Below are 26,398 nucleotides of genomic sequence, written 5' to 3'. Positions count from 1 at the left end.
GGGGAGAAAGGTGAATAAAACAGAAACTAGTAAGATTGGTTGCCCACAGACAGTGAGTGAGTAGAAACAAGGTGAAAGCCTGGAGATGTTGAATGGGAGTAGAAGGTATGAGTGTTAGTGACTTTTTTTTTTTTTTTTTTTTTGAGAGAGAAAGAGAGAACAGGAGAAGGAGATGGGCAGCGGGGGGGGGGGGGGGGGGGGGGGGGGAAGAGAATTTTTTTCTATTTTTTTTAATGTTTATTTTTTTAGAAAGGGAGAGAGTACACGTGCAAGCACTTACAAGCCAGGGAGGGACAGAGAGAGAGAGAGAGGGAGACACAGAATCCGAAGGAGGCTCCAGGCTCTGAGATGTCAGCACAGAGCCTGATGCGGGACTCAAATTCACAAACCATGAGATCGTGACCTGAGCCAAAGTTGGACACTTAACCGACGACGGAGTTACTCAGGTACCACCCACCCCCTCCAGGGGGATTTTCAATCATGCCAGAAATGGTACAAGTCTCTCAGTCTTTCCAGCTTCTTTCACCTGACACAAGAAGGTCTCTGAGCTAATGGACTGATTTTAACTGACATATAATATACAAAAAAATCCCTATAGTTATAGATTCTTTTTTCTAATCTAGCTTGTTTCTCTCAGAATAGCTCAGACCTGGATTTGAGTCCTAGCACTGCTGTGAATTATCTGCATAGCCTTATGCAGGTCACTCCTTTTTACCTATGAAAAGGGACAATTATTCCCTCTTTCCCCACCCCCACTAGGTTGTGAGGGGAAAAACAAAGGAGCTCAAAATGACCTGAGGTCCTATGCAAACTGTGAGGTGCTGAAGGGTAAAGAATAATTCTACTAAGACTCAACCGCTATGAGAAAAGAGGCTTTTAAGGAATCTGCCTTTCTCGATTCAGTTGGAGGCAACTCCACCCCCATGCCAAATCACAACCAGAGCTGCAGAAACTGCCAGTTTCTTTGAAATCCAATAGAAAACTATATAATGAATGTCTGGCACTGAGAAGCAGCTTATGCTAGAACTGCTAAGGCTCCAGGAAGCACAGAGAAAGCCTAGTCCTGCTCACCTTTCCCCATAGTCAGGGCCGACTCTCGCCTACTCTGTCTTCCCTCAGGGCAAAGGAGAAGGAACCACAAAGACTCCACTGAACTCCAAGTACAAACTTTATTTCTATTACAAGGATGTTAATAATAGTAGTAGTAGTGGTAGTAGTAAAATAAAAAGAGGTGAAGGGGCTCTGATACTTGGTTTTCAGAGCAAGCCACGGAGCTTAGGCCTCAGGCCTGATCCCAGCAGAGCCCAGCATGGCCCTGGTGGCAACAGGGAGCCCCCAGCCTTCTCCAGCCGAAGGCAGTAAAGAAAAAGGAGCCGTGCTCCCCACCAGAAACAGAAGGCAGTTGTGCCAAATGCCGAAGAAGCAGATTAAAACAAAGCCTCTAGTGCGCTCACCTCTAGCTCAACTCATCTCCAAAAGCCTTGTTCCTAACATATATTGCAACTGGCCTGAACACTCTACCAGGTGCCTCCATACATACCAGAGGCCCAAATTCTAGAGTGCGGAGGGCCAGTACACAGGAGAGGTTACCTAAAAGTTCCCAGATCGAGGCCCCAGCAGGGAAGAGAATCACTCCACTGGTGAGTACCAGGTTTCCAGAACCTTTTCTCTCCTCTTTCCACCAGGACCATACAGCACCAAGAAGCAGTGGTAATAGTATGTCAAAAGATGGAGCCCTGGTGGGCTGAGAGGCCATACACTGTATTTCTGTGAGGCCAAAAGGCAGGCAGCAGCTAAAGCTGAAACATTTCTCAACAGCCTCCCTGCTAACCCTCCCCCAAACCTTCAAACTCCCACAGCACAATCTCAAAAGACACAAAATGGCCATAACCTAGAAAAAGTTAAAATCTGTAAAATCTCCCCTGCCCATAGAGCCCAAGAGGTGGGGCCTGAACTGCGGCAAGTGCTGCTGTGCAGAGAAGATGGAACCAACGTGCAGGTTCTTTGCCGACGCCATTACTCCTCCTCTTCTTCCTCCTCTGCATCCCCAGCTCCCTGCTGCTTGGGGGTTTTTGCCTGAACGACAGAACACAAAGTAGAAAGCAGGAAGTGAAAAAGCAGTCCTCCTCCTTTAGAGCCCTGGAGATGTCAAACTTCTATGGAAACCTCATCATCCAAAGCCAAAAGAACAGCCCTTTGGCCACGAATGCCTGACCGCTCACCTCTGACTTCAAGAACCACACCAGTTCCACCCATTTCTGAGTCCTAGCTGAGCATCATGGGCTGGATCCCCAATTACCTTTGCAGTTCTGTTGCGGTAGTTGGCGGCTGTGGAGGTGACCCGCGAGTTCCTGCCACCCTCACTCCTACCACTGAAAGAGAAGGATTGGAAACTAGTACCTGAGAGGTTGCTGAATAAGTCAGAAAACTCGGGAGAGAACAAAAACAGCTGGAACCAGACAAAAGCAGCTTTCTGCCAGCAGACCAAACAAATGAGCAACGGAAAACCCACCAATAGCAAAAGAACATGTTGGAATCAGGTCACAATACACACAAAAGTCCACACACTCCCACTATGTTCTCCCGAGCTATTCCCAAGCTCCACTCCTGGGCTACTGATTCTTACCTTGCTCCGTATCTCCCGGAAGGCCCACGGGGGAAGGAGGGTACGAGGTTTTCTGGGTAGAGATTTCGCACCGGGTGAATCACTGGAGCATGTCCAGTGGCCATGGCCGAGTTATGGCTGTTTCGATTCCGCCCCCGGCTGTCTTGGCTGTCTAAGTTGTTGAGCTTCAGTATGCGAGGAGGACTGGGCTGGCACCCAGGTCTGGGGCTTGATGTGGATGTTGACAGTCGGTTACAGGTAGCTGTCATATTGTTAATGGGTCTGCTGGGGGGAAGAGGGTAGGTGGGCCCTTTAGCCATTTCCTGCTTGATATCATCCATGTAACCAGAAGACAGATCTCCTGAGAAGAGAAAAAAGCACCAGTTTTAGGGAAAAGCCTACTCTTGCTATTAGTGCTGGATTTGGGGCAGGAGTAATAGAATTCTGGGTAGAAGAGAACTGCCTTAGCCCTAAAGACTGCTGAAACCCACATCTTCAGGACAGGTTTGGGCCCTGACTTATTTTGTCCACACTTGTTACCTGGGTCCTCAAACACAGTCTTCCTGAGTATTCAACAATGGTGTGCCAGCAAACCTCGAAAAATAATTTGTAATTGGCTTTGTAATGGTTAGGTTTAAAAAACAGCTTACTTGCCTAGTCATGCGGGTTTTTTGGGGTTTTTTTTAATGTCTATTTTTGAGAGTGTGCATGTGCTCTAATGGGGAAGGGGTAGAGAAAGACAGAGACAGAGGATCAGAAGCAGGTTCTGCGCTGACAGTAGAGCCTGAAGCAGGGCTTGAACTCACAAGCCATGAGATCATGACCTGAGCCAAAGTTGGACACTTAACCGACAGCCATCCAAGGACCCCCAGACATGCGGTTCTTAAATAATATTATTACTAATGAACTTGAGTACCCTAAACTAGAAACAGGGACCCAGTGCAGACACAGTAAGATCTGAAAATTATTTCCAAATTATCAACTGCACAGATAGAAGACCTACAGCTGAATAAGCACTGATGAGCCTTTCTCATGGCTGTCCCCAAAGCCATTACCCTATAATACACTTGAGACAGCTCAGTCTAACATGGGACCAAAACTAGCCTCAAGAGAGACCCCAGTGAGATCCTACTGTGCTTGGGAATTCAGAATTCAGGTAACCCCCATGTTAGAGTAGCAGATGACAAGTGGTAAGCAGGCCTGAGCCAGCAGCAGACCTGTGGCCTTGGCTCAGCCCTGGCTAATACCCTGGTGTCTGACACGCCTCTTGGGCAGCTCTGGTGAAGTCTCTGGATGCTGGAAATCCTGTCTAGGAATCCCCTCCGTCACATGGTTGTTTGCTGTGGCTGGACGTTGGTCACACTGGTCCTGACAAGAAAAAACAGAATTTGTACTTCAGAATTGAGTTAACCCTAAGAGAGGGAACAACAGGAGGAAAGGAAGGAATGGCAGGTTGGGCAAACACACCTTATGGGGGGAGGGAGGAGACAGATACAACTTCGACAACCACCGTGAAAAAGGGCCCAGGACTAAGAGGAAACACATCTGGAATGGCTCAATCATTCCCATTAGCACCTAAGGCACTAAGAGAAGCACTCTGATTTCTACTAGGATAAGGGAAGGGTTGATCTCAGGAACCCAGAAAAGCACATCAATACTTTGATCAAAGAGGATCTACACGGTTACTTCTTTCATAGTATCTCCTTGGAGACAACAAGTAGTTACTTATGTACTGCTTGATCCAAAAGCAGATGCTTTCTTATAGAAACGTGTCATGTTCTAGCAACAGCTATATCAGACCAACTACATAAATGACGCTGAACACAGCTCCAGGAGTAGCTTCTCATAACAAACAAGACTAGACAGAGAATATATTTTTTACTAACAGGTTGGAATCCTAGACTGCAAAGCTGAAAAAGCACTTTATTTATTTTCAAATGTTTATTTATTTTTGAGAGAGAGAGAGAGAAGAGAAGAGATGAGACGAGACGAGACGAGACGAGACGAGACGAGACGAGACGAGACAGAGCACAAGTGGGGAAGGGGCAGAGAGAGAGGGAGACACAGAATCTGAAACAGGTTCCAGGCTCTGAACTGTCAGCACAGAGCCCGTCGCGGGGCTCGAACTCACAAACCGAAAGATCATGACCTGAGCCGATATGGAACGCTTAACCAACTAAGCCACGTAGGAGCTCCTGAAAAATAACTTTAGACTGTCTAGTCTAATTCCCTCATTTACAGACATCCCCAGTGAAGGGACAAAACCTATCCAAGGTCAAACATAAAGGTAAAGCCAGAACCAGACCTTCAGGTCTCCTGGAATTAGAGACTCAAATGCCACCAAAAGGAAGAAACTGCCTTGTCAAAAATAAAATGTTGGTCAGTGATCTCAGGGAACCTCGCATCCAAATCTTTTTGGCAGGTCCAGGATGCTTGCTTAAATGGAGTCCTGGCTCCTAGGTCCTCAGCTAATGACATTATGGTTTTAGTTGACAGAGGTAGAGAATGTCTGAAAGCCTGAGGTAGTAGACCCCTTTGACAGCTCACAGAACAGGGCATGGCCAATAGCCAGGTCAGGTTTACATGCAACTTAAAAGCTAAAGAAGCATTCTCAGTTCTAAAAGTCTCAGGTTTACTCAGAGGATCTGCATGGAATGAAGTGGACAGGTCCTCTAGAGACTCTTACCTGGTGATGGAACAGCACCTCCTCCTCCAGCTGTACCCCACAGAATTCACACGGGATGATGACGCTATCCTCTACAGGGGGTGAATTGCTCAGGCCCATCAAAGAGTCTAACTGGTTACTTGCAGCCTGCTGCAAAAACTTTTGGAAGATGACATCAGGGTCCTCCACCTCTTTGGGGGGAGTGCTGCCCATACTGAGTGAAGGTAAGGCACAGGAAGGGTTACAGCTTGTCTGTCTCAAAAAACATAGATTAAAAAAAAAAAGCAGAAGTTAAGGAAAACACTACATTCCTAAATCATTATCTAAAAGTCACAAAATGTTAATAATGCTTAATACTGGGGAGAGAGACTAAAAAGGGTGAGTTAGGGCAAACGCAGATGAAACACTCTACTTTTATTTTTAATATTTCTGTTTTGTATTTTTTTTACTGTGTTCATGTTATTTTTTCTTTAGATATTTCATTTTTGGGGTTCCTGGCTGGCTCAGTCAGAATATCTGACTCTTGATCTTGGGTTCAAGCCCTATGTTGGGTATAGAGATTAAATACATTTCAAAAAAAAAAAAAAAAAGACTTTATTTTTAAGTAATCTCTACACCCAACATGGGGCTTGAACTTATAAACCTGAGATCAACAGTCACCTCTCTACCAACTGAGCCAGCCAAGCACCCCAGTGATTATTCTTTTTATTTGGGGAGGGGGGGGGCGGGTTGTTTTTGATTATTCTTTTTAAGTTGAAAAGATTGAAGATTCTCCCCACAACCACAGAATAAGAGAGGCTGTTATCCCTATTAACGGGTTTTCTTATGCTGCTCCCAAGACAAAAACTGGATGTATTCAAATACTGTTACTATTCCACTTATGGAGGGGGCACATATGTTCCACCTAGAGCACAGGGATTACTTAATAGTTATGGAATGGTTCCCTCCACCAGGTAATCCTCAAACACAAAGGCTATTCTCTAACCATTCCTAAATGGCTCAAGAACTTTCAACCATTCAAAAAGAATATGACACCTTTCATATACCAGGTATTGAGAGATTCAGTAGCTAGGAAAACACAGAACCTCCTCAAAAAACTCAGCCTAGTGGTGCAGACCAACAGGGCATCAGGAGCCCATACCACAGGGTGACAGGCTAAAAGAGAAGCAGGCACAGCACTTTCAAAGAGTGGGACTTCTGACCTAGCCTTCAGAACTTAGGATAGTTTCCTGAAAGTCATGCGAGAACTAAGTCCATGAGCAAGGAGTCTGCACTGTTGAGTGTGTTGAGGAGACAGGATGGATGGCCACACACCTTGCAGGCAGAAAAAGTCAAGTGCAAAAAAAAACCCTTAACCCTTCCAGGGAACTGCAAGGACTTCAGTATGCCTCCAATACATCAAAATGTGGCATGAGATGAGACCAGCTTATAAGATGGTCAGTAGAGATGTACACTAGTGACCACAGAATGGGAGGAGCAAGCGGGCCTGCCGGAATGAACATTACTTTTTCCAAGAGGGAACAAGGCAGAGTTTTCAAATCTGTAGGTCAGTCATGCCATGTTAAGAAATACAGTTGCCACTTCTGCCACAGGTGCATTAAAATAGTTTGCTCAAGATCTCATGTGGTCTCCAACACCAACGATGACCTGCACATATTCCTCAAGTAATTCACAACACACCTGATGGTCAATCAGCAGTTCCTCTGGGTAGAGCTCCTCACAGAATTCACAAGGCAACATGGTCCGGTCAGCCGTACCTAGGTATCAGGCCATACAGTCAGACTCAATGAACAAAAACAAACTCAATTCAACCTTTTATCTTCCTTGTGAAGTTTTGTATAAAAGTCCAACTTCCTTTGACATTTCTTATATATAGCAATTTGTGGGGCTATAAATCCTCAAAGGGAAACCATCTAAGAAACAGGCGCTAGGCAAAAAAAACTTCCACTATGAAAAAAGAGATTGCTTTGTCACCATTTCCTGAGTAGGAATAAAGTGATTACTTACCCACTACTCTAATTAAGGAAGAATTCAAATGTGTACTAACTCTAGGCACTAATCTAAAGGCTTCTGTGCAGTATTTCTGTCCCCCAAGAAAACTAATGGAGATCCTACATTACTCTCATTTTACAGATCAGTAAGTTGAGGCCTGCTTATGACTGAAAGACAAATATCCTGAAAAACTCTCCCAGGGGCACCTGGGTGGCTCAGTCAGTTAACCATCGGACTTCGGCTCAGGTCATGATCTCACCATTCATGAGTTTGAGTCCCAACTTGGGCTCTGTGCTGACAGACAGCTCAAAGTCTGGAACCTACTTCACTTCAGATTCTGTGTCTCCCTCTCTCTCTGCCCCTCCCCCACTCTCATGCATTCAAGCGCACACGCTCTCTTTCTCTCTCTCAAGAATAAAATGAAAACAAACAAGCAAAACTCTCCCAGTACAAAATACCAAAAAAAAAAAAAAAAAAAAGATGCTCAATAAAATAACTTAAGAGGGCAAATAAATAAGAGGTTTAAGCCCAGGATTCCCCAAACACAACAGCTTCGGCAAAACTGCTGAACTGGAGGGTGAACAATGAGAGGATGACCTAGGTCTTCACTCTGGGTAGGAGAAAGAAGTCTCCACCAAGAAACAGTAACTAAGTTTGGCCTTTACATGGGTTTGAGTCTAGAATCTACACTTCTGGTTGTATATAAATTCATGTTTATAATTCTTAAAAACCCAAGCCAACCTAAAATTCAATTTAAAATGATCTCAGTCAGTAGTATCGCTAGGCACCTGCCAGAAGCACATATAAATACTCTTAGGAGAACACGGCAGAAAAACTGTTAAAACACATGGGCACACATGCAGGAGGCAGCAAGCCACCATGACAGCAGAAACAACAAATAGCAAAAAAAAAAAAAAAAAAAAAAAAAAAGTCTTCAGATATATTTTCAGACACTATAGAAAAATAAGTATATTTAAAAATGTTTAAAGCTATGTTTAAAATGGAATTAGGACTATCCCAGATATAAGAGATTATTTAAAATACGAGAAGACACAGTGAAGAAAAAAGAACCAAATGGAACTCAAATAGAATAAATGAAAACTATATAATCACTGAAGTGAAAACCTCAATGGACATATTGAACAACAGATTAGAAAGCAGACAGTTAAGAAGTTGCCCAGAATGCCCCACAGAGGACAAAGAAACAGAAAATGTAAGAAACAGGGAGGACAGAGCAAAAACTAACACATCTAAACAGAATTCAAGAGAAGACTACAAACAGGGTGCCTGGCTGGCTCAGTTGGTAGAGCATGCAACTCTTGATTTTGGGGTCATGAGTACAAGCCCCACACTGGGTATAAAGCTTACTTTAAAAAAGAAAGAAAAAAAGAAAATGAAGAGACTACAAAGAATGGACGACAAGCAATAATCAACAAAGTAACAGATAACAATTTTCCATATAGATGAAAAATACAAATCAGGAAAGCTAGCAAAACCCTAGAGATGTAAAGCCAGAGAAACTGCATAACCTAAAAGCCAAAAAGATCTTAAAATCAGCCAGACAGAAAAGAAAGTTACAGAAATTTTAAAAAAGTTATTGAAATTAAAAAAAAGGAAAGCTTATAGAAATAACACTAATAGATGACTTCTCTATAGGCAACAACAGAAGCCAAGAAATAGAATATCTTCCAAGAATGAAGACAAAATAATTGGCAAGCTAGAATTGTTATTACCAGAGAAACTATCACATAAAAAAAATAAAGATATTTTCAGACAAACAGAAATACAGAATTTACAATCAACAGACACTTCCAATAGAATTTCCAAAGAATATACCTTAGGAAGAAATTTATCCTAGAAGGAAGTTCTGAGAAACATGCAAGAATGGGTGAGCAAAAAAAAAAAAAAAAAAAAAAGTAAACATGTAATAAGTACAAATAAATATAATGAGTATATAAAACAAGAAATGCCTACATCATGGTGTCAAAAAGAAAATAAGAGAGAACACTAACACATGGGTTTTTGGGGTTTTTTTAATGTTTATTGGGGGAGGGGCATACAGAATCTGAAGCAGGCTCCAGGCTGAGCTGTCTACACAGAGCCCAACATGGGGCTCGAACACACACTGCAAGCTCATTACCTGAGCAAAAGTCAGACGCTTAACTGATGGAGCCACCCAGGTGCCCCCACATCAGTAATTAAAAAAAAAAAAAAAAAAATTTAACATTTATTTATTTTTGAGAGAGAGAGAGAGAGAGAGAGAGAGACAGAGACAGAGACAGAGTGCAAGCGGGGGAAGGACAGACAGAGAGGCAGATACAGAATCGGAAGCAGGCTCCAGGCTCTGAGCTGTCAGCACAGAGCCTGACACGGGGCTCAAACACATGCACTGTAAGATCATGACCTGAGCCGAAGTCAGACGCCTAACCTAAGCCACCCAGGCACCCAGTAATTTTTAAGTCATAAATGGATAATCCTAATTCTGAGGGCACTGTATTAATTGGGAGAACTTTATCACTAAGATTCAGTCTTTGTTAAAATAAACATGTTGAAATTTCCAGGGCAACCATGACAAGAACAGTGACAGAGAACATAAATTCCATACGAGAGGAAAAATGGAATGAAACAAGCAAACAAAAGTCAATAAAACAATCTAATAAATAACCAAGAAAGGAGAAAATAAAGGAAACTACACTGAACCCAGTCTTCACTTGTGACTACTATGCTACTGCCTCTTACTTTCTTCCATACCATGAAAGTCAAGTCTGAACAGTTGACAAGGAGACTCACATTAAAAGACGCTGCTTAGGTGTGCCTGGGTGGCTTAGGTGGTTAAGCGTCCAGGTAAGTGTGCGACTCTTGGTTTTGGCTCAGGTCATGATCTCACAGTTCATGAGATGGAGCCCCAAGTCAGGCTCCACACTGATAGCACAGACCCTGCTTGGGATTCTCTGTCTGCCCCTACCATGCTCACGTGTGCATACGTGCACGCTCTTTCTCTCTCTCAAGATAAATAAAGTTTAAAAAAAAGATACTGCTCAGAGTTTGGAAAAGGCTTTCTTTGGGGCTAGGGCATTTTCCTAAGGGAAGAAACAGCAACTATTAGGTAAAAAACAAATCAAACGTGGGGCCCTGGGTGGCTCAGTCAGTTAAGCATCCAACTTAGGCTCAGCTCATGGTTTCTGAGTTTGAGCCCTGCGTCAGGCTCTGTGCTGACAGCTCAGAGCCTGGAGCCTGCTTTGGATTCTGTGTCTCCCTCTCTCTCTGCCTCTCCCCCACTTGTGCTCTCTCTCTCTCTCTCTTGAAAATGAATAAAATGTAAAAAAAAAAAAAAAAAAAAAAAAAAAAAAAAAAAAAAGAAATCAAAGGTATCAGCATACCATAAAAGGTTGTTGAAATGAAAAGAATTCAAAGCTAAACATTACAATGGGAAGCCTTGTACTGCTCCCCAAAATGCAGGATGCCTCTCTAATGAAACCAGCTTTTAAACAATCTCATTATATTACACATTCACATCCTTTTATACACAAGGACTATAAGGTCACCTAATTACCTGCTGAAAGTGGTAACCTCGGGGGAGAACCAGGAGACTGTTTGCAGTGGGTAAAGACAAAACTTAAACTCCCTCTTACACTCTTTTACAACGTTCATTTTTTTTAATTATTTTTACCTTTCTTCTTTAACAGATTGGGATATAATTTACATATAATGCAATTCACCTATTTGATTTATACACAATCATTTTTATTACATATGCAAATTGTTTTAAAATATTTTCTACTCACGGGGATGGAAAGTATAACATAGGGAATATAGTTAATAACTTGTAATACACTTACTGTAGTAAACATTTCATAATGTATATAATTGTTGCATCACTAGGTTGTACACCTGAAACTAACTTAATGTCAACTATACTTCAATTGAAAAAACCTTCTATAATACAAAGAACATTTTCTTAAGGAAGAAAATACAGCCAAAAATAGTGTTTTTCCAATCTGTGGGGACATCACCCTCTAAGGAGCCAGACTCATCCCTTTATTCAATCTTTGAATTTACATGAATTTACATGTTAACCAGTCACTATCTAGAGTAGATCATAAAAACAAAATATTTTACATATATTTACTATTAAAAAGAATTTTTTTAATGCTTACTTATTTTTGAGAGAGAAAAAGTGTGAGCAGGGGAGGGTAGGCAGAGAGAGAGAGAGAGAGAGAGAGAGAGAGAGAGAGAGAGAAAGGGAAGGAGAGGGAGGGAGGGAGAGAGGGAAACACAGAATCCAAAGCAGGCTCCAAGCTCTGAGCTGTCCGCACAGAGCCCAACGTGGGGCTCGAACTCACGAACCATGATATCATGGCCCCAGCCGAAGTCAGAGGCTCAACCGACTGAGCCACCCAGGCACCCCTATTTTTTAAATTAACTTATTAGAAACTACAAAAATTTTTTAAAAGGAAAAATACATCAACACCTATCCAAGTTTCTATTAACACTACCATTTACTTCCTTTAAGCAAGGCATACGACACTCTACCATTTACCCCTTTTAACCAGGACCAATTCCTATTTTATCCAAATCAACAAAATGTTAAGAATTATCCTACTATTCTTGGAATCACTATTCATACAGTGGTATGAAGAAAACTCATAGCTGACAGCTGTGTAATTTTAGGTCCCCAAAATCTCTTACAACTCAAGCGTTTTAAATATGTAGGACATGCATCCCTCAAACATACTGTTCTCCAAACTAGAGACCCAAAGTGATGGTTTACTGAACACAATCCAACTTTTATTTTTATTTAAAAAATTGGGGGTGGGGGAGTGGGCGCCTGGGTGGCTCGGACTTCAGCTCAGGTCATGATCTTGCAGTTTGTGAGTTCGAGCCCCGTATCGGGCTCTGTGCTGACAGCTCAGAGCCTGAAGCCTGCTTTGCATTCTGTGTCTCCCCCTCTCTCTGCCCCTTCCTTGCCCATGCTCAGTGTCTCTCTCTCAATAAATAAATGTTAAAAAAAATTCTAAAAAAATAAATAAATAAAAGATCTGGGGGGTATAAAAAATGTTTAAATAAATAATGTTTATTTTCTTGAGAGAGAGAGAGAGAGAGAGAGAGAGAGAGAGAGAGAGATAGATACAGAATACAAGCAGGGGAGGGGCAGAGACAGAGGGAGACAAAGAATCCGAAGCAGGCTCCAGGCTGTGAGCTGTCAGCACAGAGCCCAACGTGGGGCTTGAACTCAAGGACTGTGAGATCATGACCTGAGCTGGTCAGATGCTTAACCAACTAAGCCACCCAGCTGCCCCTATTTTTATTTAAATGTTTATTTATTTTTTATTTTTGAGAGAGAGTGCAAGAGGGGGTGGGGCAGAGAGAAAGGGTGAGAGGGGATCGGAAGCCAGCTACATGCTGACAGCAGAGAACCTGATGTGGGGCTCAAACTAACGAAATGTGAGATCGTGACCTGAGCCAAAGTCAGATGCTCAACGGACTGAGCCACCCAGGTGCCCCCCAACTTTTGTTTTTAAAAGTTTAGTTTTATTTTTTTTAGGAACCTCTACATCCAACATGGGGCTTGAACTCACAACCCAGAGATCAAGAATCGTAGGCTCTACCGACTGAACCAGCCAGGTGTCCCAGAATTTTTATTTTTATTTTAAAAGTTGTTTGTTTGTGTGTTTTGAGAGTGAGCAAGCATATGCGAGCAAGTAGGGGAGAGGGAGAGGGTGAAAGAGAATCTTAAGCAGGCTCTGTGCCCAGTGTGGAGCCCATCATGGGCTTGATCTCCACGAACTGTGAGATCATGACCTGATTCAAAATCAAGAGTCAGGCACTTAACCAACTGAGACACCCAGGTGCCCCCAGAATTGTTTTTAAATGCAGGCAGGGAGGGGAGCAAAGTTCTTTATAGAATCATAACTATTTAGAACAAAGGATAAAAACAAAATCACTATTGCACAATTGTCAGTTATACCTGATTCAAGCAAGAAACCTTAGTGAATACAAAAAACTACTAAATAAAAGATGGTGTAAATATCTCATTCCCCCACAATCTCAAAATAACAACCTGCATGTAGCTATTATAAAGATAAAAGCTATCCATATAATGAAGGTACCTGACAGACTTCATTTTAATGAATAATAGGATAAACTGACATCTTGAGAAGGACAGCATCACCAACATAGCAATTCTGCCAAAACTGTGTAACCTGAATCTAAACATGGGAAAACAATCAGACAAATCTAAATTAGGAAAGAAATATTCTGCAAAACAACTGCCCTGGACTCTTCAAAAGTACCAATGCACTGAAAGAAAGAAAGAAAGAAAAAAAAGACAGGTGGAGGGGGCTAAACTAAACCTAAAAAGAACACAACGTATAATCCTAGATTTTGAAAACAAAAAAGCTCCAAAGAACATTATGTATAAGTCGGGAACCTCTGTTAAATTTCCTGAGAGTGGTATTTGTATTGTGTTTACATAGAATACCCTTGTTTTTAAGATACATGCTGAAGTATTTAGGGATAAAATGTTATGTCTGCAACTTATTCTCAAATGATTCAGGGGTAGAAATAAAAATATATAAAATAAATGGAAAACACTAAAACTGGCAAATATAAACAAGGGGTATATAGATAGGAACTGTACTATTCTGACAACTTCTACGAATAAAAAGTCGGGGAAAGCAAAACAAAAAAGGCAAATCTTATCTGATGGAAAACTTACAATTGTATATAAATTATATGGTGTTAGACAAAAAAAAACCTGTAGAGACAGAGACTAGTGCAGAAAAATAACAAACCTACCCTTTATGTCATTCAGAGCATTGGGACCTTCAAGGGACTGGTCTGCACCACATACAGCCCTCCAGAAGTCCTGCTCAGCCATGCTGTGGGCCTGCCCTTCATTTTGCAGACTCAGGGCCAACATGAAGTCCAGGTTTGCACTATCTTCACCACCCTCTTTTGGGGGCTGCCGGGTTCTATTCCTTTCCTGCCTTTCTTGTTCTTCCACTGGATGGGAGAAAAAAAATAAAACAGTACTCAAAATACATTAGAGATGTTGCTACCCCTCAGCTCAAGTCCATGCCGAGCAACTATTCAAGGTTTACAGGCATCTATGCAGGAACAAAAGAGGCCTAGCCTTCCTGTTCTCATAGGACTCCAAATATTAAGTCTGCTGTGATAAAAGTCTCCACTATTATTTTGTTTTATTAATACCCAATACAATGGGTGTCCAGCTAGCTCAGTTGGTAGAGCATGAAACTCTTATTAATACCCAATATTATTGAACTATAATTATGAAACAAGCACCATGCTTAACATTTTATATATTCTCGCACTATAGCAGAATGGTTTGAAGCATGGCGTCAGATTGCTTGAATTCAGGTCCCAGCTCTGCCACTTACCTACCCTCAAAAGACTGCTTATGACAACTAAATCAGTTAATACATATAAAGCACTTTACAAATGCCTGAAGCACATCAGGTATACTCAGTAAATATTAGCTATTAACAGCACTGTCACTGTCATTGTTATCATTATCATCAACCCTAGCTGTAATCCAACAGTAATCCAACAGCAAAGAGTTTCTACTGTTTCCCATCTATAGGAAAGTTATTCTTCTTAATGTTACCTAAATAAATAGAAACCTGATTGCAGTTTAATGTTTATTTTGAAGGAGAAAGAGCATGCATGCACGCAAGCAGGGGCAAACAGAGAGGGAGAGAAAGAGCATCCCAAGCAGGCTCCACACTGCCAGCGCAAAGCTCAACATGGGGCCCAATCCCACGAACTGTGAGATCACCATGAGGCAAAATCAAGAGTTGGATGCCCAACTGACTAAGCGATTCAGGTGACCCAATCAGGTTTCTATAATTAAGATCTATTTGCCCCCAAAGCACTCTTCCCATTTGCCCTGAGATTCTGACACCATTCCAGTTTTCTAAGCCAAACACAACTCACACAGATTATTCTGAATTGGAAAATGGGCTGTCATGTTCCTTTGGTTGGTAGTCCTACTATGGAAAAGGTCCAAGTCAAAGGCTCTCAGCGGTCTTCGGGGTAGCCTCATAGGTGGGTCCAGAGCCTCAATTTGTCTGAGGAGCTGGGATGCAATCCAGATTCCATCTTGACCCCAAGACTCATCATATGCATTAGGAGGCATGGCAACCTCATCTCTTTTTTCCTCTCCGTCTCTCCCACAAACTTCAGGATGAGTCTTCAGATCTTTCACCAGGACATTGCGCCCACAATTGCCACATAACTCCGTCCGGGCACCACAGTAATCTTCATGGTCCTTCAGTTTGAGAACAGAAAGTTCCAAATCACAGTGCTGGCAAAGGGCAAGCCGTAAAGGACACTCAGTTTCCTGCAACACAGGGTAATGAGGCAGTTAATATGCAGATCTAAGAGAGCCTATGTTTTAATCAGGGCAAGGAAAGCCAAAAATATATATTTACTTCAATATTCTCTTCCAGCCCTAGCTTTGCCTGCCATGCTTTTCTATGCATTTAAGAGTCACAGCTTCCCTCTTGGTCCCTGTCACCAGGTTCTACAGAGGGAAAGAAATTCTTAAAAGGAATCTACTCAGCCACCCTATCATCATTTTGTGCACACATTACAAAGTAACCTAAAATCAGAGGCGCCCAGGAGCAAATAGCAAAAGCATAGCAATTCAGATATGTTTGTCAAAGTTACACCAGCCTAATTTCCCTTTACCATTTCAATCTCTTAAATACCTGGTAATGAGGAAAACAGGCTGTTCTTTAGAAAGACACTGATTTCTCTAATCTGCACATTTGTATATAGCACTGGCTTTAAATTGATTGAATAAACCAGGAATTAATTACCAATGAAGATGACCCCAAGAGTATACAGACTCAGCAGATGAAGGACAAAACTTTTATACTTATTTTGAAATTGTAAATAAAACGCTTTTAGGTCAGTAATCTCAGTAATGTTGGCCCTATGATAACGCACTCTCTTCATGGTGCAGGAAAACTAACCTCATGCTTCTTTAATTGCCTCTTCTCCAACTTCTTATTACATTTGCAGGTCACCTATGATAAGAAGTGACAATAAATTGGCTTTGTGACAACATAATCACTTGCTACTGCAAAACAGCAAGTATAATACATTTATGAACATTTGAGTGCTTGGGTGGTTCACCTGACAATGTTCTGTATCCATGTGACTCTCCATGTCAGATTTGGGAAACGGTTCCTTGCAGATAGGACACATACCAATGTTCCTTTGACAGTGGATCTCATGGATGGTAAAATTAAACACAGGAATTTCTTTCTTGCTACAGAAACAGATCAAAGTGAAAGACAAGCATTACTGACCTCTGCACAGTGGTATCCCATGGAAATCTGGCTTGTCTGATCTTTAGTCTCCATTACTTCTCTTTAGTCTCCATTACTTCTCTTTAGTAAATCTAGTCTATTATAAGCTCTTAAGATTGTTACTACCCCTGCTTTTCAAGAAGTCCTGAAAGTTTTGAGTCTTCTGCACAACAATGAGCTATCAGTACTATGTACTACCTTTACAAGCTCAGCCTCACTTTCTACATGCCAGAGCTAATCAAAGCCAGCAACATGAAGTCAGACACCAAGAAATGAGCTGCGCTTCTCTATTGTTTTTTAAATGTTTATTTTTGAGAGCACAAGCAGGGGAGAAGCAGAGAGAGGGAGACAGAAGATCTGGGGCGGACTGCGCTGACAGCAGCGAGTCCAATGTGGGGCTCAAACTCACGAACCATGAGATCATGACCTGAGTCAAAGTCGGACACTCAACTGACTGCCACCGAGGTGCCCCAAGCTAGGCTTTTCTAAAACCATCCATGATCCCAAGCACAATGATACACTCCAGGACTGTTTAAAAAAAAAAAACAAAAACAAAAACAAAAACAAAAAAAACAGAACAAAACAGCCTATCATTTATTTTCACTCTCAGTCTGAGGTAGGTTTAATCTCATTAGACTTTATTCCACTAAAAGTCAAACCAAAAAGAGCAGATGCCAGCATTGGGATAGCCAGTGGGGAACAGAAAACTGCCTCCCTGGGGCACCTGTGTGGCTCAGTTGGTTGGGCAGCTGAGTTCAGCTTAGGTCGTGATCTCACAGTTCAGAAACCGGAACCCCTCATCAGGCTCTATGCTGGCAGTGCAGAGCCTGCTTGAGATTCTCTTTCACTCTCTCTCTTCTCTGCCCCTACCCCTACTTGCACTCTCTCTCTCAAAATAAATAAGCAGAAAGAAAGAAAGAAAGAAAGAAAGAAAGAAAGAAAGAAAGAAAGAAAGAAAGAAAGAAAGAAAGAAAGAAAAAAAAAAAAAAAACTGCCTCCCTTATATCCCAGATGCCTTTCAAAGTGGGCTAGATACTAGTCAGGAACATGTTCTCTGTCCTTGTTGATATAAAGTTCACTGCAGAACTGTACAAAAATGAAGTCCTGAATCCCTTCCCCCAATCTTGTCTCCTCACTCACTTTTTGCCATTCTCTTTTAGTTTAAGGAATCCAATTAAATATCCTATCTAGGGGTGCCTGGGTGGCTCAGTCAGTTGAGCGTCTGACTCTTGATTTTGGCTTAGGTTATGATCTCATGGTTCATGAGTTTGAGCCTGCGTTGGGCTCTGTACTGACAGTGCAGGGCCTGCTTGAGATTCCCTCTCTCTCCCTCCCTCTCTGCCCCTCCCTAACTCGTGCCCATGCCTCTCTCTCAAAAGAAATAAATTTTTAAAAAGTCTTGGGGTGCCCAGGTGGCTCAAGCAATTAAGTGTCCAACTTCAGCTCAGGTCATGATCTCATGGTTTGTGAGTTAGAGCCCCTCATCAGGCTCTGCACTAACAGTGTAGAGCCTGCTTGGGATTCTCTCTCTCCCCCTCTCTCCCAACTTGTGCTTTCTCTCTCAAAATAAATAAACTTCAAAATTTTTTTCCTTAAAAAAATATTAAAAAACAAAGTCTTTACTTTGTCATTTGGATGTGACCATCAGAAAACTCCCAATTTTAGTCTAGCTAAAAATTGTATTTAGAAAATGTGTCTATGGGGGTGCCTGGGTGGCTCAGTCAGTTAAAAGTCTGAATCTTGATTTCGGCTGAGGTCATAACCTGACAGTTAGTGGGACTGAGCCCCGAGTGGGGCTCCGAGGGGCACTGACAGCAGGGAGTCTGCCCTTCTGTGAGCATGTGCTTGTGAGCATTCTCTCTCTCAAACTTTAAAAGAAAAAAAAATGTCTGTCACCTAGATTAAAATTTCAGAAAAATTCTGAACACAATAAATAATGACAATTATACAAGAAATCTTTTTTAGTTTTTTTTTTTAGTGTTTATTTATTTTTGAGAGAGACAGAGACAGAGTGTGAGCAGGGGAGGGGCAGAGAGAAAGGAGACAGAATCTGAAGCAGGCTCCAGCTGTCAGCACAGAACCCGATGCGGGGCTTGAACTCACAAACTGCGAAATCATGACCTGAGCCAAAGTTGGACGCTTAACCAACTGAGCCACCCAGGCGTCCCTATACAAGAAATCTTTAATATCCTATTTCACCTCCAAAGCTAAGTACTACAGGAATTCTCTTCCACACTGAAATATAGACCGCTTAATTCTCTTTTACATAGTTTTAATCTCCAACCATAGTGTAAAAAACATTTTAAAGTAGGATGACTGATGTGTCTCCAGCGACAGTCATACTCCTAGTCTGAAAGACCAAGACACCAAATAAATGCAAATTCATTTTTACCAAACGGTGGAATTATTAAGGCAGCTCTTATAGAGAAACTGGAAGGTAATCAACTGTGAGATGGGAAGAAAACTCAAATGGATAAAGAAACTACCAATGTCTTGAAAGATTTAATTTCCCCTATTTCTCTAAAATTCCTAGCTTTCTAAGGAAACCAGTAGTTTTAATTAATTCAGTTTTATTTTTTTCAACTAGAGAATATTAAAATATATAGAAGGAGCTATAAATCAAAGTTATCATCTAAACCTATTAAATTAACAAAAGTTAAAAATTAGTAAATTCCACCATTAAATATGTTGTGAAACTAATATTCTAATACATTACCAGTGATACTGTAAACTGCTTAAAAATAGCCCGAAAATGTGTTTCTAGGACCATAATACAGTCTTTAACGACGCAATCTCACTCTTGGGATTATGAAGATTTCATTAGTGTGATAAAATGATTTAAAAAAAACACTAAAAACGTCTAAATAAGTTAATGGCTATGTTAAATATGTACAACAAAATGAAAGTAGAGCTCTATCATGATTGCAAATCATACATGTACAAATGCCACAAAAAATTAAGCTAATAATTACTGCTGAAATTCATAATTTTTAAAATAATTTTCTTTTTGGGGCACCTGGGTGGCTCAGTCAGTTAAGCCTCCAACTTCAGCTCAGGTCATAATCTCATGGCTGGAGTTTGAGACCCCATGTCAGGCTCACTGCTATCGGCAGAGAGCCCACCTCAGATACTCTGTCCCCTTCTCTCTCTGCCTCTCTCCCACTCATGCTCTTTCTCTCTCTCAAAAATAAACATTTTTGGGGGTGCCTGGGTGGCTCAGTCAGTTAAGTGTCCCACTTCAGCTCAGGTCATGATCTTGTGGTTTGTGAGTTCAAGCCCCACGTCGGGCTCTGTGCTGATAGCTCGGAGCCTGCAGCCTGCTTCGAATTCTGTGTTTCCTTCTCTCTTTGCCCCTCCCCTGCTCATACTCTGTCTCTCTCGGTCTCTCAAAAATAAATACATGTTAAAAAAAAATAATAAAAAAAAACATTTTAAAAAAATAAAATAAAAAATTAATTTAACTGCCAAGATAGTCACACCAAACATTCCAACCAGACAAAATACCAATATAGTTGCTTCCTACCTACAGATAAAAAACAAGATGTTTTAAGTAAGAAAATGAGAACACAATTCCATATCTAAATAAAACTGCTAAAAAGCCTTAAGGATGGAGGGACTAGCAAGTTAAAGATGAAATTTCATTTTATTTGATTTTTTAAAGTTTATTTATTTTGAGAGAGAGAACAATCGAGGGAGAGATGGAGACAAAGGGAGAGAGAGAATCCCAAGGTTCCTCGTGGTCAGCGCAGAGCCCAACATGGGGCTCAATCTCACAAATTGAGATCATGATCTGAGCTGAAATTAAGAGTCAGACGCTTAACTGACTGAGCCACCCAGGTGCCCCTCATTTTATTTTAAATGTTTGTTTATTTTTGAGAGAGCGTTCAAATGGGGGAGGGGTAGAGAGAGGGGTCAGAGGATCCGAAGCTGACTCTGCACTGACACCAGCAAGCCCAACATGGTGGCTTAAACTCATGAACCGCAAGATCATGACCTGAGCCGAGGTCGGATATTCAACCAACTGAGCTACCCAGGCACCCCTAAAATTTTATTTTAGATAGAAGTGACTGAAAGGCAAGCCAAGGCTTCCAGAAAAATTCCCATCAGCCTTCTAAATGCTAAACACAAGCTAGAAATCAATTCTTTAATACATACAAAAACAAAAGTCTAAGCCTTTTTGTTTGCTTTTAGAGAGAGAGAGAGAGAGAGAGAGAGAGAGAGAGAGAGAGAGAAAAGCAGGCCTCACCCGAAGTGGGGTTCAAGCTCACCTGATGAGGGGCTAGAACTCACGAACTGAGATCATGACCTGAGCCAAGGTCAGATGCTTAACCGACTGAGTCACCCAGGCGCCTCCCTCCCTTTTTTTTTTCATTGGTTTTAGTAATCTCTACACTCAATGTGAGGCTTGAAGTCATGATCCTGAGATCAAGAGTCGCATGTTCTTCCAACTGAGCCAGCCAGGTGCCCCTAAAAGTCAAAGCCTCCTAACACTGAAGTTCCTGTTCCCTAGAACTACTCCCCACAATCAGAGAAGGGAGGTAACATGCAAAAACATCTTCAATAACAAACTACTCTTTTTACTGGTCTAGTGGATCTAAGGGCAGCTCACATTTTTAACTTTTTAAATTTTTTATTATTTTTAGTATATTCTATGTCCAATGTGGGGCTCAAACTCAGGGCCCCAAGATCAAGAGTTGCATATGCTCTACCAACTGAGCCAGTCAGGCAAGGCACTCCAGCAGCTCACACGTTAAAGATTATCTTAACTTTTCTTACGGAACTATAGAAATATGGCTCTAAAAACAAAAATTTTAAACCTGGAATTCAAATAAGGTTACTTAGATGAGAGGCCTGTGCTGGTTTAGTCACCCTTCCATGCTAATCTTTTTTCTTTAAATAAATTGCTTTGGCTTTGAATAACCCTCTTTTCATTAGCTTTCCATTAACTTACCCTTTTTTTTTTAAACTCCCTTAGCATAGTTATTTATATATTGTCCTGGCCTTGAGATTCCTTCAAATTGAAGTGGACTCATAAAGAGTATCGTAACTGATGACACCGCCAGTATGTTTTCTTACATAATCACAATATTTTCTGGTGATTATTTGCATAACTGATTATTTCATTAACAGTAATGGCATACGTGAAACACAAAGCTCAAGTAGTTTTTAAATTGGCAGAAAGTGATAATGGCATAGTAGAAAAAAAAATACCCCATAAAGCAAGCGCCCTCTTAGAAATGAATCTTAATTCTGTTCAGGGAAGGAATACTGCAATCAGCAGTTGCTCTGACTATATCCTAATTTTGCTGAAAGCCCTGAGCAAAAATTGAAAGAGGCAATAAAAAAATAAAATTGTTGTTAGGTGGCTCGAACCTTCTATCAATCTGAGTCAAACTATTTTCCTTATTCAACATCTCTCCCCTTCTACACTTCCCTTAATTTCGTTAAGTTAAACACAGCTTTTTTTTTCTTTAGCATTCCATAAGAGCACTTATATGTCACTAAAATACCAAATTCTCAAGAAATTATTAGCTACACTTCTAAGTTTCATTTCAGGAAGAAAAAGCTGCTCTTTCATGTCACTCACGTGGGTTACACACGCCAAAACAGAAAGTTTAATATTCAAGACTACACCCAGTCTTCACAAACAGTTCTGGAATCACGAAGTGATAATGATTAAGCTGGACTGCCGAAGACTTTACCCAGACTTTTTTTTTTTTTTTTTTTTTTTTTTTAAGTGGGGGAACATTCCTTCGGCAAAATCCTTTCTAAAAAGTTGAGTGGCTCTGGTTGAACTGCTCTCACTGTGAGATGTAGAGCCAAGCTCACTAAACCTCTTCCCAATCATCCCCAAGACAGCCACTGTAGCCACACAGGGAAATCTTTGCAACGCATTTGAAAAACACTCATCTACTCCAGACATTGCATTATATTTTTAGTATCTTTTTAAAAATGTATGAGGGGCGCCTGGCTGGCTTAGTCGGTAGAGCATGGGACTCTCGATCTCAGGTCTAAAGGTTGTGAGTTAAGTAGGGCAGTGCCTACCTAAAAAAATAAAAATAAATTAAAAAAAATAAAAATTTAAAAGTCTGATGTTTTTCAGAAAGACAAAAAATAAATTTGCTGATTTGTACATCAGAAAAGCGAAGCTCCAAAAACAGTGCGGTCATTTGCCAAGTCATTAACTAAAGGTAGGCACCAGAGCTGCAGACTCCCAGCTGCATCACATCACTCTATAGTCATTTCTCTACACTATCTGAACCCACCACCTTCTCAAATTAATAAAACAATGTTATATAAAATTGTTAAAAAGGCTTTAGTCCCATATATTTCCACAACATATGTGGTCTCAATTTTAACCTGCCAATAAATAAATAAACCAACCCTTTACAGAAGCAAGTTTGTTCTCATTCCAATAACATTTCCTAGATTTAATCTCTTACCAGTTGTCACACAGTTGAGTGTCCTGGTCATCTAGAAATTCAGCCATCTTTAGCTCTTCCTGAAAACTATAAAGGAAGAAGTGTAAACTTTCAATTTCGTTTCTGCTTTTAGGATGACATGCAAAACACAAAAGCAAAACACAAGTACCCAGAAAAATGTTACCAAAACCAGTACATTAAAGCATTTTATTTAATAGCTCATACCCTTGGATTTTACCTTTTTATTTTTTAATTTTCATTGTAAAATAATTTGACTTGCAAAAACAGCACCAAAAAAAACTCCTGTATACCCTTCACCCAATACGTTTTAAACAACCACAGTAAAATGATCAAGTGCAGGAAACTAACACAATATTAATAAACCTATAGATCATATTCATGAATCATCCCACTAATTCCCTTTTTCTTGTTCCAGATCCAATCCAGGGTCACACAGGGCATACAGTTATTTCTCCTTAATCTCCTTTGATCTACGATATTTAGTTTTTCATCTTTCAGAACTTTGTAAAGTGTCCTGGCTAGGTATTTTGTAGAATTCCCTTCAGTTTGTTTGACGTTTTCTCATGGCTAACACATCTTTAGCAAGAATACCACAGAACTGATGTCGCGCTCATTGTCAGTGCATTATATCAGAAGGCCCATGACGTCAACAATCTTATTATTATAGATGATGTTAACTTCGATCCTTAGCTGAGAATGCCTGCTGGGTTTGTGCACTGTAAAGTTTTTCCTTCTTTTTAAACAAGATGTCAGCACAGAGAGCAAAGTGCTGGCAATTTTTTTTTTTTTATCACTATTTACTTCAGATTTACAGTGACACAAAAATGGTCTTAAACACTGCCCCGAAAGGGCTCTTTCTTTGATGGATCTGACGGTTCTAAAAGAACTCACTTTTCAAAGCACATACTCATTCGACACACTGAGACGCCGTGTGCCACGCATTGGGCCCAGGCACTAAGAACACTTTACAAATTCAAGAAATATACTGTCTGATCTAACAGATCGACTTAGTAATGGAGAAAAAGTAAAGAAACGGATAGACATCGAGCATTTCTATGGAAAAGCAGGTAGCAGACAAATGGAGATGAAGGGAGTCTACTTTGGATAAGGGTGATGAGAGAACTTTCTGAGAAGATGGCATTTAAACCAAGACCGGAAGTGTGAAAAGGAAGTAAGAGGATGGGCGTGGGGGAAAAACCCAATGGGGCAGAGGGCCTAAAAGGCAATGAAAGAGAAAGTAAAGGGAGATCTGGAAGAGCATAATGAAAAAGGGGACTGGTTCAAGGCCTTATCAGACAGAGCAGAAGGGGTACTGGATTATATTCCAAGCCCAAAGGTAAACCACGGATGGGTTTTAAATTAGGGAGTCACATGAGTCAAGCTAACCGCTCTGATAGGAAATGTAAAGGAGGGATGGGAAGCACCTATCTGTGACAATAAATCACGGTCCCAAAGCGTAAAGACAGATACTTCTCTAAGGGCGGTCTGACTGTCCTCTAGAAACTAAACCAAGACCAGAGCCTCGGATGCGGAAAGTGCCCTCTGTCGGCCAGGAGAATGGGGGTGGCGTGCAGGGCTCAGAGCGGGGCCCCCCTGAGGGTCGAGCTCCGGTCCTGACCTTCAGGAGACACGGGACTTAACCTTCCGGGGCCTCAAATTCCTCAGGCAGACAACTGACAATACTTCAAAGGGTCGTTGCACGGAGTAGATGAGCGAATGCACGGAAGTGCTCTGCTACGGCAAGTCCTCGACCTTACAAGGAGCCCCCTTCTTAGGCATTGGGGCGGGGGGAAGGGGGGGCAGCTGCCCCCTCGGAGTCCAGACCCAGGAGGCGGTTTCCAACCGCCCCTTCACCCGGGGAGGCCCGGGAGTTCGGGGATGGGGCATGGAGAGGGCATCAGCTTCGCAAATAACAGCGGTTAACATTTACTGTGCCTCTGATGATCCTAAACGCTCTGCACGTTATCTTCTCCTTCAGACCACAGCCCCAGGAGGTGAAAGTCATTATCCCATTTCGGAGCCCGCGAAAGCAGAAGTGAGGGGAGACAGCCGCCGCACGGTTGGTCGGAGGGGGGACTGGAGCCGGCAACTAGGCTAACGCGACCCCCCGCCCCCCCCGCCCCCCCCCGCCCTGCACACACACTCGCGGCTCCGCCCGGGGCGCGGTGCCCACAGTGGCGCTCCGGACGACGCCCACTTCCCAGACGCCCGGGCCCAGGCCTCCGAGGGGCGGCGCCGCCGGGGGCTGTCTAGGCTCCGGTTCCCTGAGGACAGCGCGCGGCCTCCCCCACTGGCCTGAGGAGACACGGCGGCATGGCCGTCTTTCTCCTAACGGCCGCGACCCCCGGTCCCCTCGCCCACACACCCCGCCGTCAGGATGCCGGCCTCCTCCCTAACCGGAGGCCACAGGGGGCTCCCAAGGCGCGGGCCCCCGCTACACTCACCCGAGACGAGAGCAAGGACTTGCAGCGGACCCGCTAGTCACGGACGCACAGAGCCGCCTCTCTCGGCCCCCGCACTGAACAACGGCCCCCGGAGCTGCCTCACCACTTCCGACCTCGCGGAGGAGCGCGCCCATTGGCCACAGACGGCCCCAGCTGTCGGCCCATTGGGTGGCACCGCTGTCGCTCCCAGGGCTCCGCCTCCTACGCGCCCATTGGCGCCTCAGAGCTCCACCGGGGTGAATCCCTGCAAGTCCCAGCCCCTGCACATCTGGGATGAGCAGCTGAGCTCTGAGCTGTGACCCTGGTTCTGCGGGCCCAAAGACTGCCCCTGACACAGGCTAATAATATTTGCATGAATAATACTGCACAAACATTACCAATACGCCTAAAATATTAGGATAATTAATAGCATTTGTTCTCTTGTCATGAGCCATTAATACTTATTAGTCATTCTTGTTGCTATTATAATGCCCTGTGCAAGACCTCTGCAAGGCTCTATACGTATTTGAACACTTAGCATTTTGCAGTGGAAGAGGGAGCATCTGAGTCGCAGGTTTGACTCCCTAGTTTCTCACCTGCTGCCTGTATGGATACTCTGAAGTCCTCTTCCCTCATGAATAAAAAAAAAAAAAAAGAAAAGAAAAGAAAAGAAAAAGGATAAATATTTAAATATAACCAAGAATATACTATCCACAATGCAATTTAAAACCATGATTTTTACTGCAGATTTTTTAAATGGTTTAAATTTTTATTTATTTTTGAGAGAGAGAGAGAGAGAGAGAGAGAGAGTCAGAGACAGCAGGGGAGGAACAGAAAGGAAGAAGGGGACACAGAATCCAAAGCAGGCTCCAGGCTCTGAGTTGTCAGCACAGAGCCCGATGCAGGGCTGGAACCCACCAAACCGCGAGTTC

General features: G+C 42.2%; 1 protein-coding gene across 2 annotated transcripts; it reads right to left on the bottom strand.

Moving 5' to 3' along the window:
* Positions 1-1,150: 1,150 nt before the first annotated feature.
* TRAFD1 (TRAF-type zinc finger domain containing 1) lies at positions 1,151-25,899 on the bottom strand. 2 transcript variants are annotated; one of them, XM_007079613.3, is made up of 12 exons: positions 25,488-25,607; positions 23,044-23,109; positions 16,425-16,560; positions 16,262-16,315; positions 15,219-15,624; positions 14,061-14,267; positions 6,951-7,027; positions 5,292-5,522; positions 3,853-3,973; positions 2,627-2,966; positions 2,300-2,372; positions 1,151-2,076 (listed from the first exon to the last, which is right to left on the bottom strand). In XM_007079613.3, the coding sequence occupies exons 2-12, from the start codon at positions 23,088-23,090 to the stop codon at positions 2,017-2,019; spliced, it is 1,752 nt and encodes a 583-aa protein (XP_007079675.2). In that variant the 5' UTR covers positions 23,091-23,109; positions 25,488-25,607; the 3' UTR covers positions 1,151-2,016. The 2 variants fall into 2 exon arrangements, with proteins under 2 accessions (XP_007079675.2, XP_042818010.1); XM_042962076.1 differs by lacking the exons at positions 1,151-2,076; positions 2,300-2,372 and having other exon boundaries at positions 2,899-2,966; positions 3,823-3,973; positions 25,488-25,899.
* Positions 25,900-26,398: the final 499 nt, after the last annotated feature.

The sequence above is a fragment of the Panthera tigris genome, chromosome D3, assembly GCF_018350195.1.
Source record: "Panthera tigris isolate Pti1 chromosome D3, P.tigris_Pti1_mat1.1, whole genome shotgun sequence".
Classification (NCBI taxonomy): domain Eukaryota; kingdom Metazoa; phylum Chordata; class Mammalia; order Carnivora; family Felidae; genus Panthera; species Panthera tigris.
The sequence above is the reverse complement of the archived record's forward strand: the minus strand, read 5'-3'. Positions and strand labels throughout refer to the sequence as shown.

Bases quoted from the DNA above. Each gene is read 5' to 3' on its own strand.
- TRAFD1 (XM_007079613.3), bottom strand. From the start codon at position 23,090: ATGGCTGAATTTCTAGATGACCAGGACACTCAACTGTGTGACAACTG. The intron at 15,625-16,261 runs GTTAGTTTTCCT...CCTGTGTTGCAG, and splicing joins GGCAATTAAAGAAGCATGAG to GAAACTGAGTGTCCTTTACG. The intron at 3,974-5,291 runs GTAAGAGTCTCT...TTTTCTTGTCAG, and splicing joins AGGTGCTGTTCCATCACCAG to GACCAGTGTGACCAACGTCC.